The 16,246-nt window shown below is 40.4% G+C and overlaps 1 protein-coding gene across 4 annotated transcripts in view; it reads left to right on the forward strand.

Annotated features, from left to right (window-relative positions):
• The window catches only part of ncam1b (neural cell adhesion molecule 1b), a 97,461-nt gene that overhangs the window by 38,391 nt on the left and 42,824 nt on the right, over positions 1–16,246 (forward strand). For all 4 annotated transcript variants that reach the window (XM_083773660.1, XM_083773663.1, XM_083773661.1 and 1 more), the window contains exons 2-4: positions 6,986–7,060; positions 7,993–8,202; positions 13,849–13,992. In XM_083773660.1, the coding sequence (XP_083629786.1) occupies positions 6,986–7,060; positions 7,993–8,202; positions 13,849–13,992 (429 nt within the window). The remainder of the gene's footprint in view (positions 1–6,985; positions 7,061–7,992; positions 8,203–13,848; positions 13,993–16,246) is intronic.

The raw sequence follows: 16,246 nt of genomic DNA on the forward strand, positions 1-16,246 counted from the left end.
TCTCTGTAGGACCCTCAACCATTGTAGTGTTTGTTTGTAGCTAACAATTACAGTACTTACAGCATTGTAGCACTGAGCATACCCTAGAGTTGCCAATGTTCCCCATTTTTATATACAATCTTTTAAGCTCAGGGATTTGGTTGGAAAGTATTGCAGAGCACCCACCTTCTGATGCAATTTAGGCTATCTTTATTTATTTTATTTTGTATTTATTTTTTGTAGTATCATTGGAGTCTGAAGAAGACCTCCTACAGTAGGTCGAAACGTTGGCTTCTTGTCAATAAATATACAGCATCGTGGCTACGTGTGTGCACCTGTGTGGCCTTTTTCCTCATTTTTACTTATTTACTGCCTTAGGCCAGAACCTCACCAACACTGGTGTGCGCCCTTTCCTGTTTTGTCTACAAAGGGCCAATGCCATGACCACATCCCCTCAAACCTAGCCAACAGTCAGAGGTCGTCTTTCCCCTGTTGTAGTTTTCTTACTGCTGTCTCCACCATCATACCTTCTATCAGCTCTTATACTGCAAGCTGCAGCTAATACATTTAATAATGGTTGGGTTAGATTTAGATGTGCCAATGTGCTAGTAATGATACTACCAGTGCTGACTACTGTACATGCGAGCACATTGGCACACCTACATAAATCGAACACACCTATTATTAATTATGTTAGCTGCACCCACGTTGTTTACTTACATCATAGTGCACGAACGTCAGCCAGCCATGTTTTACCCTTTACAACAAAACAAACTACACAATTCCCCCTCAATTCACAGAGTAATGTACTTTACTATGAAATGCATGGTCAAATGTTATTAGTTATATTTAAAAATAAAATATTTCAATGATAGATACATTTGATAATTTGATTACATGATTACATGATTTACATGATGAATACATGAATACTGTACATGATAACATGTAATCATTAGATTACATTTGATTACATTCTTGAATTCTTGTCAATTAAAGAACAGTATTTGATCTTCAAATGGTATTTCCCTCCCAAAACTATGTTGAAAACATTCTCCTTTACTATTGAGCTGTAATACCTTGCTTCGGATGGCCATAAGGGATTATTACTTATAGTCTATTCTGAAGCCAAGCAATTACTGCTCCATAGTTGGTCATAACCTGCTTTAAGAATGTGTCTGCTTCCAACTGGACACCAGCTAGCTACTGTACCTACAGTATCCTTTCATGTATCAGACAGGGATGGTTGGTTAGAGAGCAATTTGCATGCATTTTCATAAACATATATTTAGAGGAGCCTGGCACTGTCAAAAAGATATGGGAGGTCCAATTAGTGTTTTGATTTTAAAGCAGTCCAAACTTGGCACAAGTTCACACGCTTTGTCTCTAAATGCCTATTTTAAGAATGCTTCGGAATGATGGATTTAGAATGTTTGGTGGAGAGAAAGATGATGTGATTTAATACCCTTTGGGAACTTGGCATTCTGTCATCATCAGCCTGTTCACCTGAGTTGCATATGTAAATGACTTTGCATTGTTAGTTTAACAGATGAAAACGTACTCGCTGCTGTAATGAGGCAATAATGAGAATTGTGTTTTTTTTTAATCCTGTGTTGACAGTTTTGACAATCTGGTTTACTCAGGCAGCATTTTATTTTGTTTGTATTCCAAAACACTACTAACTATCTAGCCTGAGTTAAATGGAAGTTATTATTATGGGATTCATTGACATTGTTGGATTATTAGGCTGAGTGAACCAGAAGTGTCTTAAACCCAAACCACAATGGATCGGGTGGGGACAAAACCTTTTTTAAGGTCAGCCCCCACCAATGCAACTCCTTGCAACTCAATGAGTTGCATTGGTGTAGTTTACCGTAAAATACGGTTTGTCCCGACCCAACCCTTTGGTGTGTTTTGGGCCACTGGTTATGATTCCCCTGAAAATGTGCTATGATATTTAATGTCTTATCTCTCCAGATGTAAGGAGTAATGGGCCGTCATAATAATAGATTGTTTCAAACATCATTCTAACCCAAGTGGATATCAGAGTTCACGCCACTACAAAAACAAGACAATGGTGAATGATATAGTTATAGTGCTTGGTGTAAACAGCTGTAGTTTTAGTACACTTCATTCATAGCAACACTGCTCCAGTGTCAAAAATGGAAGAAGCACTCAATCCATTTCTTACGTGATTGTTCCATAGGTGTTTGTTATAGTAGCCATAACAATAAGCGTTGTTTACAACATGCCAATCTTTTATGATGACATTTTATCACTTTTGAATCTCATAAACCATTAAAAGCACATAGGCCTACTGTACACCACTCTACTTGCTTTCAACACAATAATGTTCATGCAATTACATTCTTTTAGCTGCATGTGCACAATAATTCTTTCCTTTTTTTTCACCTTTTTTCAGTGATGTGAATGATGTGTATTCTGTTTGCCTCCACTGAATAAAGCAGTGTCCATCAAATAACTAGGCTAATAACTAATACCAACCAAGCCTGACTTGTCACGTTGTGGATAATTGGAAAATTGCATGCAGGTCCAGTGTGTTTGTGTTTCTATAGTAAGATCAGTCTAGTTTGGCCTAGCCTGGGGTCCACCTACTGTATGCTTTCTATGGCATAGGCACTTAGGCAGCTCCCAGCAGGATCCGCCGGGAGAATCTAGACGCAACTGCGCGACGTGAGACTTGTGTGTGTGTGTGTGTGTGTGTGTGTGTGTGTGTGTGTGTGTGTGTGTGTCAATTTAACAAAGGTGCAGACGATCAAAAAATCAGCAGAGAGTAATCGACGTTTGCACTACTCTATGCTGAATTGAAGTGGACTCGGTCCCAGACTTTTTTTTCCTCCCTGGAAATAAAAACGTCTGGGTTTCCGAGGCTAAGTTTGGCCTGATCAGAAAAAGTGTGTTCTTATCAGGAATGTGAATGGAAACTGTGGGCAATTGGCAAAATGAGAACTACAACATCATGTGCTAGTATATTAGTGTCCGATTTCAGCTTATTCATGTGCTTTTCAATGTGTTTGTCTGTGCTCTTTTGACCACGTTGCAGTGTACTGGAATGGTTTGCAATGGAATTCAAAAGTGTGATACACTGAGCAAATTTGACATACATGTATACCTCACATAGCTAATCGTTCATGCACTGATGAGTATACTATCTGTTCTGGGATTTTGTACTCTGAGATCAGATAGTGTCAGAGAAGCTAATCTTCATGAACATGGGCAGTAATGCTCTACTGCTCATGACCCTTTGGTGTATTCATGTAGATGCCACCTGTGATCTGCCAATAGAGTTACAAGAATGCACTGTAGGCCTACATCTTCAAAGGCAACCTAGTGGTGTGCATAGAGCAGCATGGCTCATCATGGAAGTTGAAAATCTATGCATGTACTGTACTGTACTGTACTGTACTGTACTGTACTGTACTGTACTGTACTGTACTGTACTGTACTGTACTGTACTGTACTGTACTGTACTGTACTGTACTGTGTAAACATATTTTGTATATGGATACACCATCGTTGTGAATGTGAAGTACTTTGGTTCTTATAAGTCAGCTATTTATTTAGATTTACATTTGGACCGCAGGTAGGTAACCGCAGTAGTCGACCACGTTGTGATTAGTGTGGCTTCATTCACAAACTGTAAACATTGGATACAAAGCAGACCTGGTTTCATTGATAGAAAAACTCTTTTCAGTCCATCATTTCCTCCAAGCCATATTTTGGAGGCTCCTATGTTCAGGCTCATTGTTGGAGCGAGTAATAATTGCACCCCTTTGTGGTATTTGTCACTGTTTATTACATAGCTTGGTTGAATGCTTGAATCACGTGAATTCAATGGTGTATTATTTCTGAATATTGAAGTAAAAAATAAGTGAAGACAGTGAGATAACACCGGGGCTCCACCGGGTGCGTTGCGTCTCCGTCGCGCGCGGCAAAAAACGAACCGGGGCAATTTTAATGCAGTCACGCAACGCGGGCAGTGGAGCCACCCTTCATTGATTAAAAAGGGAACATTCCGTGACGGAGACGCGAGTCACGCGACGCTGACGCGCCCGGTGGAGCCCCGGTGTTAGATGGCTGCACAATTAATCAAAAGTAATTTAAAATTATCATCATGTTATGTTTAGCTCATGAATCTTGGCCGTTAATTCAACCGTCTTTTTGGTCAGCTATAGCCCATCACACACCGTCTGCGACCGCCGCGCATCAAAACAGCCGCCTCCATTATTTCAATGAACCTATCGCACACCGGCTCCGTCCGCCGCGTCGCGCCGCGTCGCGTCGCCTGGCGCGCCGATAGAACCACTTCTATTTTCCAGGCGGTGCCGCGCGGCAACGCGCCGCGTCGGACGGAGCCGGTGTGTGTTGGGCTTCAGTCACCTTACTCTATAGTCTCCTCACTATTACACTATTAAACAGGGTTAATAGGATGTCAGCAGAATGTTATTCAACCCATCATGCTCACAATAAATCACAGTCAACATTACATAGCTTTTGTCTAAAGATAAAGTTACAGAGGAGAGGAGAAATATAAAAGAAAAACACATTACTCCACCAAAAAGAAATCATTATCAATAATTGTGCTGCAAATTGTGATGCTTTTTTAAGGAAAGAAAATTGGGATGATCATTTTTACCTTAATGATAATTGTGCAGCCCTTCAATACATTGCAGTAATTTGTCAAAATGGTGTATACAAGTAGCAGAAGGTAGTCCTCCTACATCTTCCCTCCTCCACACCACTGCTGTTTCCTTAGAGAGACAATGCTGTTTCAAGCCAGTACTGTTGTCAGTCTCTCACAGAGACAGTCATCTCCACAGTGGGCTGTTGAAAGCCATCAGGTCAGCCGTCTCTTTAGCGTGGTAAAGAGCAAATAATAGTTTGTTTGGAACTCGTATTAAACTACTCTTGCCTCGATCCAACTGAGCATTCACTCTAGACCATAGACTGTAAAAAATATGGACAAAGCGTTCCCCGGGTCTAACATGAACGTAAAATGAAGCCTGTAATAATATGCTAATTCCTGATGTAAGTCGCCATCTTTGGTACCAGCTGGCCATTGGCTGGCTCCGTTTTGTATACCAGCTGGTCATTGGCTGCCCAGACAACGAGGCGGGACTTCCCCCCTTCTTCTCCGTTGGTTTTTATTTTGACTCGAGTAGGAGGGGAATCCCGATCATAGACTGTAATGGTAGCCACGCCCCTCAGAACATACGCGATGGTTTTTTTTCTTTATGGTCATTTTTTTAATTAATGGGACCATAATTTTCCAAAAAGAATAGTATGACATTAGAAATGAGACTTTAAACTAGTGACTGGAAGAAGAAAGTATTCATGACCATGTTTATTAAGGTAATACAGTCTAGGTGAAGTTGGACCAAAATACATGGGCCTCTATGGAGCTATGGGGCTTTTTGGGTCCGGTCCAGCGCCACAACAGGCCATTATATGAACTACCGATTTCAAATGAGGCTTCACGAAATATCTGGCTGACTGCCCCCCTGCTCTAGACGCCAGTGGTCCCCAAACTGTTTTGGCTGTGCACCCTTGTTACCTATACTGATCTAGCCGAGGCATTCTCCAACGCTCAGTCTCGTTGTATTTGGCCATTTTTTTTTTTTTTTATATGATTAGTCTAGAGATGTGGTTTGGCCACAATAAATACGTATGTTACAGTACATGTTTAGGCTTGAACACAGGCTTCCTTGTAAAGAAGGTGCTGCAGTCTCAGTGAATTACAATACAGTGCATGGATATCAGTAACTGATTAATGAAGTATTATCTTTTACGGTTTACCATGTTCACATTCCCAATAAATAAACGCCAATAATCTCAGCATGTAGCATACAGCAAGGGTACATTTAGCCTACCGCACATATCCCCTTTATCCTAAGTGCTGCACACACCAATGGCGGAGGAAACCATGCAAGGCTGCTCATCAGGAGCAGTTAGCAGGATTGTCTCATGGACAGTTTGACGTTAACCCAGGCGGAGACACGTATCAAACAGGGGACCTTCCAATTCCCAAACAGTCGCTCTACCTCCTGAGCCACTGCCACCCCTTGGTTCTCAAACATTTTTATGTCAAGGCTGATACGTATCGACCTGATACGTATCGGGCCACTATGGATTTTGTGCCAGGGAGGATTCTTGCTGTTAGATGAGATTCAGTCTGTAATTCTACAAGTCTATACTGTTGGTGGGGAGATGCAGTGTACAGAGTGAAACATGCAGTGCGATCAGAATCATTCTCTTATTGAGTTAGTTCAGTCAGACAACTCACGAATAGATTTACCAATATTTATTACAGAATGAGTAACAAGTGTGCATATGATATTTGACTTGGCGTTCGGCTCTGCTGGATTTCTCCCTGCTCTGCACGATTAAGCCCCAACATAAAACATTAAGAGCAGGGAGATAGATATACAATAAACCCCCCCCCCCCCCATGGGGGGCGTTTATTGTATATCTATTGGTCAGCTGACTGCCGCATCGGCGAATGACGTGTGGGACTTGCACACACTTATACGCCCACATAGTAATGCAGCATGTTAACCCCTTGAGTATAGTATACGACTTTTGAGCATGGCATGAACCCCCTCGAGTATGTCTGAATTAACTAACTCTGCAAGCTACGTCTCATTTACCGTAGTTTCACCCAGTGTCAATTATCTAATGTAATCATGGGCGCTACACTTCCTCTGCCATCCTGGGGATGACTTGACTTCTAGCTGGTGAAATAATAGTGAAATTAAACTGTTACTCATTTTGTTGGTCGACCCTCTTAAACCCCCTCAAGGACCCCTGGGTCCACTTTGACAGAAATAGTCAGGGTTTGATTTGTTTCGGAGGAGCCTTGCTCCATTATTGTTCTCAATTTGTCGTATGATTAAGTATACAGTATGTGATTAAAATGTCCCCATCTGTTTATTGTTTTATTTACAAATTAAATCTGTCCTGATTTTGTATCTGTATCTCTTTTCAGTTTCTTTGGAAGTGGAGATCACACCCAGGCAGGGTGAAATCAGTGTTGGGGAGTCAAAATTCTTCTTGTGTGACGGTAAGCTTATCAGCACAAATTTTACTGTGAATTTAACTAAGGCTTTGCTATCATTTCCATTAAAACCAAAATCCCGGATATTAACCACTTTAAACCCTAGCATTGAAAGTCTTTGAATTTCAGGGAAAAAAACGAAAAAAGAAAAGAAAATCGGATTTACAAGCTAACACTTTGTTTTTGACGAGTGGACTTTTTGTTTAAAAAAGGTAGCACATCCAAAAATGTAACAAGCGGTGGACAAAGTACTCACATTTCCATTTCTTTTTTGGCACACGCCAAAAAGGAACGCTTACGCGTTTCGGCTATGCAGCCTTCATCGTAGCAGAGCTCTGATGAAGGCGTAAGCGTTCCTTTTTGGTGTGTGCCAATAAAGAAATGGAAATGTGAGTACTTTGTCCACCACTTGTTTAATTTTTGGATGTGCTACCTTTTTGGAATCTTTTTTTAATTCCTATTTTTTGATGTATTTTGTATGTATGTATTTTTGGATTTGGGTTTGGCACTCCACTGAAAACCATTGGTGATGCGCAACCTCTTTTTCTCATTTGGACTTTTTGTTTGTTTGTTTTTTACCATATTTGGCCCAATGGCCTACTTTTATGCATGCCATGTAGATTAAAACACCTTGAATGCCCGGCTGTAGTTGGAAGTTGGAACCAGTACATCAGCATGCTCAGCGATTTGCAGCTTCAGAGCCCATTTCAAGGTGCACAAGGCCCCATCTTGGATGTAGTAGCTAGATGTAGAGGTTATGGAATGATTAATGTTCCGTCTTTTGATTAATCTCCTTATTAGTCCTGGGCATCAGACGCAATTAATTAATAAGGCGGAGACCTCCGTCCTGGGCCCTCAAGGTGTTTTAACCAATGTAACTTAAGTTAAGAGTTGCCACCAGTAAGTGATTTCACGTGTTGCTTTTTCTCTGTGCTCAGTTGTTGGTGTCGCAAAACACATAGACTGGTTTGGACCAAGCGGCGACAGGATAGAACCGCACAGGACAGACATCACCGTAAGCCGCAACGATGAGTCCTCTTCCACACTCACACTTTATAAAGCTGGGACTGAGAACGCCGGAACATACAAGTGTGTAGCTACCAACGGAGATCAGCAAGCTGAGTCAACGGTCAACGTAAAAATCTACCGTAAGCACCTGTCTATATGCATGTTCTTTGAATCCAGTAAGTGGGTGTTCTAAGCACAGACAATTTATTTATTTTGGGTGCTAATGATTTATTAAAATGTAAGTTCCAGCCATTAAAGTAAGTGTAGAGAAACAAATCCTTTATTTTGAAGGCATACAGCTGTATTTTATTGACTGCTCAAGGGTATCATGTTCTTTCCCTTTCTTTTCAAGTGAAAATAGATTTTCCTTTTTCAACTGTTCAATAAACCTATTGAAGCGTGTTAGAGGTCCGCCTAATGATCCTGTCTATTGTGCATTTGTTTGACTAATGGCTTTTATTTCCCGTTCATGCCAACCATCAGCAAAAGTCCATGTCCATCGCACTTTGAATCTTCAGATTTTCTAAACTGAAACTAACAGTGTTATTTCAGACCTTATATAAAAAGAGAATGTGACGTCCCCACCTTAAAACCTCTCAAGATCCTCTCAAGATGCTGCCACCTGTCCATTGAACAGTTCTCAAGTTCCAGGATATACTCCTTATGTTCCATATAAACGCATAGTTGTAATGATATATATCCGTTTGGTAAAATAAATTCAGGGGCTGGTTTTGCTTACAGGAAAACTTTATTCTATCTGGAAATTATAGTGTGGTAAATATCTATCTATCTATCTATCTATCTATCTATCTATCTATCTATCTATCTATCTATCTATCTATCTATCTATCTATCTATCTATAAATGCACCAAGTCTCTGTAAGTAAGTAAGTAAGTAAAGTTTATTTATAGAGCACCTTTCACAGACAATTACAGTCACAAAGTGCTTTAACAACAATAAAATCAGTACAATAAAGTCAATAGTCAATAAAACAAGTCAAGAACTAAATCACTAACAATAAAGTAAGACAAAATAGAAAAAGTAGAGTAAAATAAAACAATCAACATTTAACCAGGCCGGCTATGGAAAGGCCTGTTTAAAAAGGTGAGTTTTTAACAGGCCTTTGAAAATGTCCACAGAATCCACAGTTCTTAGGTGGAGTGGGAGCTCATTCCATAGCCTATAGGGGCAAAACCTGCAAAGGCTCGATCGTCTTTGGTCATTAGTTTTGTCTGAGGAACAACCAGCAAAGCCTGTGATGTGGATCTCAGTGACCTTCTGTGTTCACATACGGCCATGGAGGGCTCGGCGTGTAATGACTAGAATCTTAAAATGTATTCTGTAATTAACTGGGAGCCAGTGTAGGGAGGCAAGGACGGGTGTTATATGACAGGATCTCCTGGACCTGGTCAGCAACCTATAGCAGCTGTATTCTGAACCAGTTGTAGGCGATCTAATGCGGTTTTAGCCCGACAGGTAAACAGAGAATTACAATAATCAAGACGTGATGACACAAATGCATGGTTAATAGTTTCTAACTCCGGGCGTGAAACAACTGATCTTAGTTTGGCAATGTTACGAAGGTGAAAAAAGCAGGTGCGCGATACAGAATTAACGTGTTTGTCTAAAAGCATGGACTGATCTAAAATAATGCCAAGGTTTCTGGGGTTGGTGCATATGTTCTGTTTTAATGACCCAAGGCGATCGGCAACGTCTGCAGCAACCCTACTTGGGGCAACAATTAGAACTTCTTTTTTGTTTGGATTCAGTTGCAAGAAGTTGCTAGACATCCAATTCTTTTTTTTTTATAAAGTATATTTATTGGTTTTTTAAAGACAAACAGACATTACACAACAAGAACATAATAACAAACAAAAGAAAAGAAAGAAAAGAAAAACAGCTCAGGCACAACACTATTATAAATAAAAAGATTGAATATACAAAGATATGACAAGGACAATGAACCATAATGACAAGTGGCTTTCGAATTTTGATAGACTCCCATTCAGGAAATACATCCATACAGTATATAAATACATATATTAAAAAGGCAGACATATAGTTATCATAGGCACCAAATCATTACAAAAAGAGCAGACCCATGCATGCTCCACTAGACATCCAATTCTTGATGGCAGTAATGCATTCGTGGAGTATGGTGATCATATTATCCATCTTATCTGGTTTGAAAGAACAGTATAATTGAATATCGTCAGAATAACAGTCATAGGAGATTCCCTTGAAGGTGCTAATAATGGTTCCGAGGGGAAGCATATATAGGTCAAACAGGAGTGGGCCTAGCACAGAACCCTGTGGAACACCACATGTTAGAGTTGTGGATTCCGAGGAGTAGGGGCCAATGGCAACCGAGAAGCTTCTGTCTGCTAAATCTATACGTCTGTCTGTGTGTAATCCACGTAACTCGAGAACTGTTCGCCCCACCGACTTCAAATTCGTCACAGGTCGCCACATGGGGTCGTGTCGGGTTGTCCAGAACCGCCACAAAAGGCCTCTACCCTGGCTCTGGACAGGGCCCCTGCCCAGGGTCCATTATACTGTATGGAGCTGGCCTCTTCTGGCATCATTCTGACGTCTGCATAGTAGGCATGTGGAAAATAATCGATACGTATCGATTCATCGATTATGACGTGCGCGATGCGAGTGAATCGGTCCATTCACTGTGTATCGGTAAAATTGACAGGTGAAATCTCGATGCATCGTTCGCGGAGTGCTTGCATCGGTAAAATCCGTGGTTGCACCGTTTTTTCATGGTAAATTTCACCCTATCCTGTGTTTCCGAGGCGCATTGAATGTACCATCAGAAAAGGAAGAAGAAAAAAAAAGGTCTCTCGCAGCCATAGCTCGCAGCGCACACACAGGGCACGTTCGGAAATAGCGCACTGAGCCCACTGTGCAATGCAAACTAATAGGAGAGTGTGCTCCGGTGTGGTATTTCCGAACGCGCCCACAGTCAGTGAACAGAAGCTACCGTACGACGGTGCAGAGTAGACACGTTGAGACAACAGACTCAGAGTCAGACTATAAAGAGCACCCGCGACTAACAGAAGTGAGCCCCACGCATTAAACAAGAAGCACCACCTTTACTCTTTAGCTTTATAAAATAGCTGTCCGAGGAGCTCTGTCCGTCGATCATTTGACTTTTCACTGTAGCACTGCGTGCTGGACTGCTCGTAATGAATCTGATCCACACTCCACAGCTGTGCTTGCTGATTATCCGAAGCAAATCTGCGTCGCGATCCTCATCAATTTGTAATTAAAGAAAGCTTCTGCAGTCTGCACACACGTGTAAAACAACAACGACGCCACAGCAGGGTGTAGTAGTACTGCTTGCGTCGTTTACAACTTTCCACTGTCCAGCTTTCCCCTGCTGTTCTCTGGGATAGAAGCCTTATTTATATTCTGCAGCAAGTGAGCTTGTACATCTGCTATGTATTTATAACGTTAATAATACATGCAGGCCAGGGTCTTCAATGTTTTTCAGGTCAAGCCAAGGACCACTTAGCTGAGAGTGAGAGATCAAGCAGGGACCCCCACTATACATAGGCAATTATATTATAAAACTGTTGCAGATTAAACTATAGACATAGACTTGTTTGACCTGTAATTTTTGTTTTGTTTATTTGTTTCTTTTCTATTTATATGTTGGTAACATTAATTGATGAACGATAGGCTATTACATTTTAATCTCTTGAACCCTCTATACTCAAAACCTCAAATTGACCTTTGAGATATAATAATTATACTATAGCCTATGATTATTAGTAATCTAACAATTCCACAATAACCAGCAGAGAGCAGACCCTTTGTTTACTTACATAATTCTATAAGTTGGGTTGTTTGAGATGCAGAGCTATAATACTAACCTACAGTAAAACAATAAATTGCTTTGAATTTAAATGTAATGCTTTTTTACATGTTTTGGGAAATTAATAGAGCTTTAATATAAATCCTTTCTATTGTGATGAATCGCCATCAAATCGCATCGTATCGGTAGAGGGGTGAATCGCATCGCATCGTGAAGAGGGAGAATCGTATCGCCAGGGGATTCCATGTATCTCTAATGTATCGTATCGCTGGCAGTGCATCGAGATGCGTATCGAATCGTGAGATGAGACGAGATTCACATGCCTACTGCATAGACGTATGTCCATATATACAGTAGGAACTTCATATATGGGCATAAAAGTGGCACAGACATAACATGAGTGGGACATGCATTTCCTCTAGTTCTTCTAAATCAGAAGTCAGTAATGTGTACACACACACACACACACACTCACTCACTCACTCACTCACTCACTCACTCACTCACACTCACACACTATTTGCATTAATATTGCAAATAGTGATATTGGTGGTAGTATTTGTATTATTACAATACAATATGGTATTATTCTAGTACTTTTCTTTGCAAAGTCCAGTAAATCATTTATAGGGGCACAAACAAACTAAAGCTTGAGTTATTTAGGGGGTGGTTGTTGTGCACTGAAAATTGCCGATTTACAAGCTCACAATGCTTCGTGCTGTGATGCGTTGTGAGCTTGTAGTTCTGCTACTTTTGGTGTGCGGCTGCGACAATGATAAGCAAGTAAATATAGCTCATATTACAAAGCCTTTGTCTCTAAATACAGTAGGCCCACTGACTAGATTAGTTTTGCTGATACAGAATACGCCACTGGAGGTGCACCTTTGTCCAACGTGCAGTTCAAGATAAAATAGATGATTGCCACCACTGATAATGCCATTCAAAATCTGCAGGTGGCATGCCCCCCATGTGGCTGTGGCTGTAAAACAAGACCCCCCACTTTATTACAGTTTTTCACGATTAACACACGTTTTTCACAACCTAACGGCATTCTCAAAACTGAAAACCTCTCACACAAAATGCTAAACCCTGACTCTCCTTTTCCATGATGACTCTTTGCCATCAAATCTCTTAACTGTTCCCAAAATGGAACTTGTGTTTTCATTTGGTGTACACAGCCATATTTTCAAATGACACACACATACCATTCATTGAGCATTGGCTACACACTACCAAGCATTTACAGCACAATGAAGTGAAAAATGTAAAACACAATCATAGAAATGGAACACACATGAATGACACTGACTCTGGAGAACGAGCAATTTCTCCTTTTGTATAATGACTCCGTGTAGGCCTACTTTTTCATAGTCAAACATAAAACTGTAAACCAGCCTGCTCAAAGCTAGCTCTGTGGGTTCCGTTCATGTAACTTCTACCTCCAAGCTGAAAATAACTCCTCAATAGGATTCAGGAAAGGAGAATAAGGTGGAAGGAATAGAACAGAAAAATGTTCTAATGATGCCAGCAACTGTGTAGTGGCTGAGATTGGGCTCATGGTCAAACCATGATTGAGCACATGGTCAACCACAGTTGCCCGAATCTCATTAGATATGACCGTTCTCCTTCTTTCTCCTCTTCATCTTCCTCCCCCTCTACCTCCTCCTCGTCCTCCTCTCACTCTTACCCCTCTCCTTCTCTGGTTGTCGATCTCTGCAAGGTTCTCCATTGTTCACCCAACAAAACAGAGGCTCTCAAGTCCCTTTTATGCTGCAGTCCTGATGTCCTGGCAAATTGCTCACCAGATCTGAATGTTTAGAGATTTGACTATTTGTGTGTTGTAGGTAGATGCTTTGAGATTTTATGTGAGAAGTGTGTGCAACAACTGAACATTGTGTGTAGTGTTTGGACAACAAGGTATTAAACCACTGACTTAATGTCTTGCATGTCACATTGCAGAAAAGATAACCTTCACAAATGCCCCCTCACCTCAAGAGTTTAACGAAGGGGACAGCGCCGTCATTGTCTGTGATGTCATCAGTACACCACCTCCTACCGTCCTATGGAAACACAAAGGGAAAAAAGTGGAGATGAAAAAGGATGGTAAGATCATCAAGGATGACATTAACAGTATTTCACTTTTATCTGTCACATGTGTCAGCCCCTGTCATTTGTTTTCACTCAGCCATACTAGTTACCTCTCAGCTGTCAAGTTCTTTCTTCCACACAACAGTTTTCTGACAAATGATAAATTATAGCATATCCATGAGAATATTGAGTTAACTTATTGTACAGGTGCAGTTTTCCAAGAGTCTGTTCATCCAAATGTGTGCTTTTGCTATAGATGGTTTAATAAATTAATTAATGTGGCATCTGTCCACATCTGTCCATTTTATAGTCATCATTGTTCATTCATCATTTTCCAGCTTCATACAGTAGTTCTGGAGACGTGGTGTCCCTAGGATGGACAACAAAAATGCAGTTTGAAGCTTGTAAATCTTAATCAAACCGACATGTGTAATCCATCACAACAGAACGTGATCACACTGTGAATACTATCTATCTTGGAGACAAGATGGGCATACAAACATGATAACCTTTACAGCAAACAATATTGTAAGTCCACAAAGAAAGAAAGACCAAACGACCTTCTGCACTTGGCCTACACCAAATCTCTTAGTCGATCAATCTGCAAGCTCAAAATGTGTTGTAACGTGATGCGTTTTGAGCTTCTAGCCTTCTATAGTAGATCTACTACTTGTTTTTCGCAACTGTCCACCAGTTATGACATGCCCAGAATAGGGATGCTATAGGATTCATGTGGTTAAGCCCATGATGACCATCACCACGCTGCGATGCATTGTGAGCTTTTTTTCTCATATTATGATATGCCCAGATTAGGGATGCTGGGGTTCATGTGGTTAATCCAATGAATTTTGGTGTATTATACACCAAGGGTGTTAATTTAGACTCTAAATGAACAGAGTTTGCTTCTGAAGTCAGAACATTATAGAAATGTAAAATGTGAAAATTGTCGCTGTCGGGTAGAAACCAAAACTGTTACTTTTCACGATTCAAATTCAAAAATAGCAAAAGTAGCAGATCAAAAGCTTTCGAGCTTGTTGATACTTTGTTTTGATGCTTTTGTGTGACGCTGTATGGAAATGGGTTTCTGCCGACAGCAACAATATACAACCCTAAAAATGTTTAAAGCACATCCTACTATTCTGATTCTGACTGGGAGTTTTCAGATTTAAATATCCCATTGCCAGAGCGAGGATAGTCGAAGCTAAATCTATGTTTCTGTTGTTGTCTTCATACAGAGAGTGGGATGTACTCTCCTGTATATCTTTTCATGTATTGACACAAACACAGTAGAGAGCTAAGAGGGAAATAGTGAAGTGGATGCTGGCTCTGGCAAGATTTCATCCTAGGCTGGAATAGGCTGTGTGTGTTTGTGGTGGGAAGCATATTCTTCACTAGACCAGGCGTGAAGATATATCTATAATTTAATATCAATATACATTTCTGTGGTTGTTAACATCCTTTTTTTGCAACCATGTTCCTGAGCTTACTGTGTGTTCTGATATATTATATATAATATATCAGAACGTGGGAGCGTGCTAAAATATATATTTTGGCTCCCACGCATCCTTGCACTAAAAAATAACATGTAATGTGGAATATTCTTGTGGCTGGCTGAAAAATATTAACTCAGTCACAAACCTTGATTGGTTTATAATAGTATTTTGAATTACTGCAGTACATGCTTATAATTCGTTCACTTTTCTTTCCTAACTGAACATTACCATGGTTGTGCTGATGTTCCACTGTTATGGCAACATTTTCATATTTTTGTAGACCTGTGCAGAACCACTTTAATGGAATTAATATGATTTGGTTGTAAAGCTCAGTGTAATCTGACAGAAAGTGGTTGGTTTCTGTTGATTACATACAAATATTGACACAAAGGTGTCCTTGTTATTTACAACTAATGCCACTCGGTGGCGCACTATGAGCTTGTAGATCTGCTATTTTTCAATAGCTAATGCATAACATAATGCTAACACCAAAAGGGGTTCCCGCCCAAAATGGGTTATGTCTTTTTCCAGCACATTGTCAATACACTAGAAATGGTGGAGCCAGTCATAAAAAAAGATATATGGTGAAATAGCAGACAATTCGCATAATGATTTGGATCACACATGCTTGATTTATGTTAATGGATTATTCCCTCCCCCCTATTCATATTCATTACATGGTGATAAAACAATTTTCATAGGAATTAACTTTGTCACTCAAGAGTTTTACGTAATTGCTTTAAGATATGATCCCTGGAAATGTAACATCACTAGCT

The sequence above is a fragment of the Protomyctophum parallelum genome (genome assembly GCF_964188405.1).
Source record: "Protomyctophum parallelum genome assembly, chromosome: 9".
In the NCBI taxonomy this organism is placed as follows: Eukaryota; Metazoa; Chordata; class Actinopteri; order Myctophiformes; family Myctophidae; genus Protomyctophum; species Protomyctophum parallelum.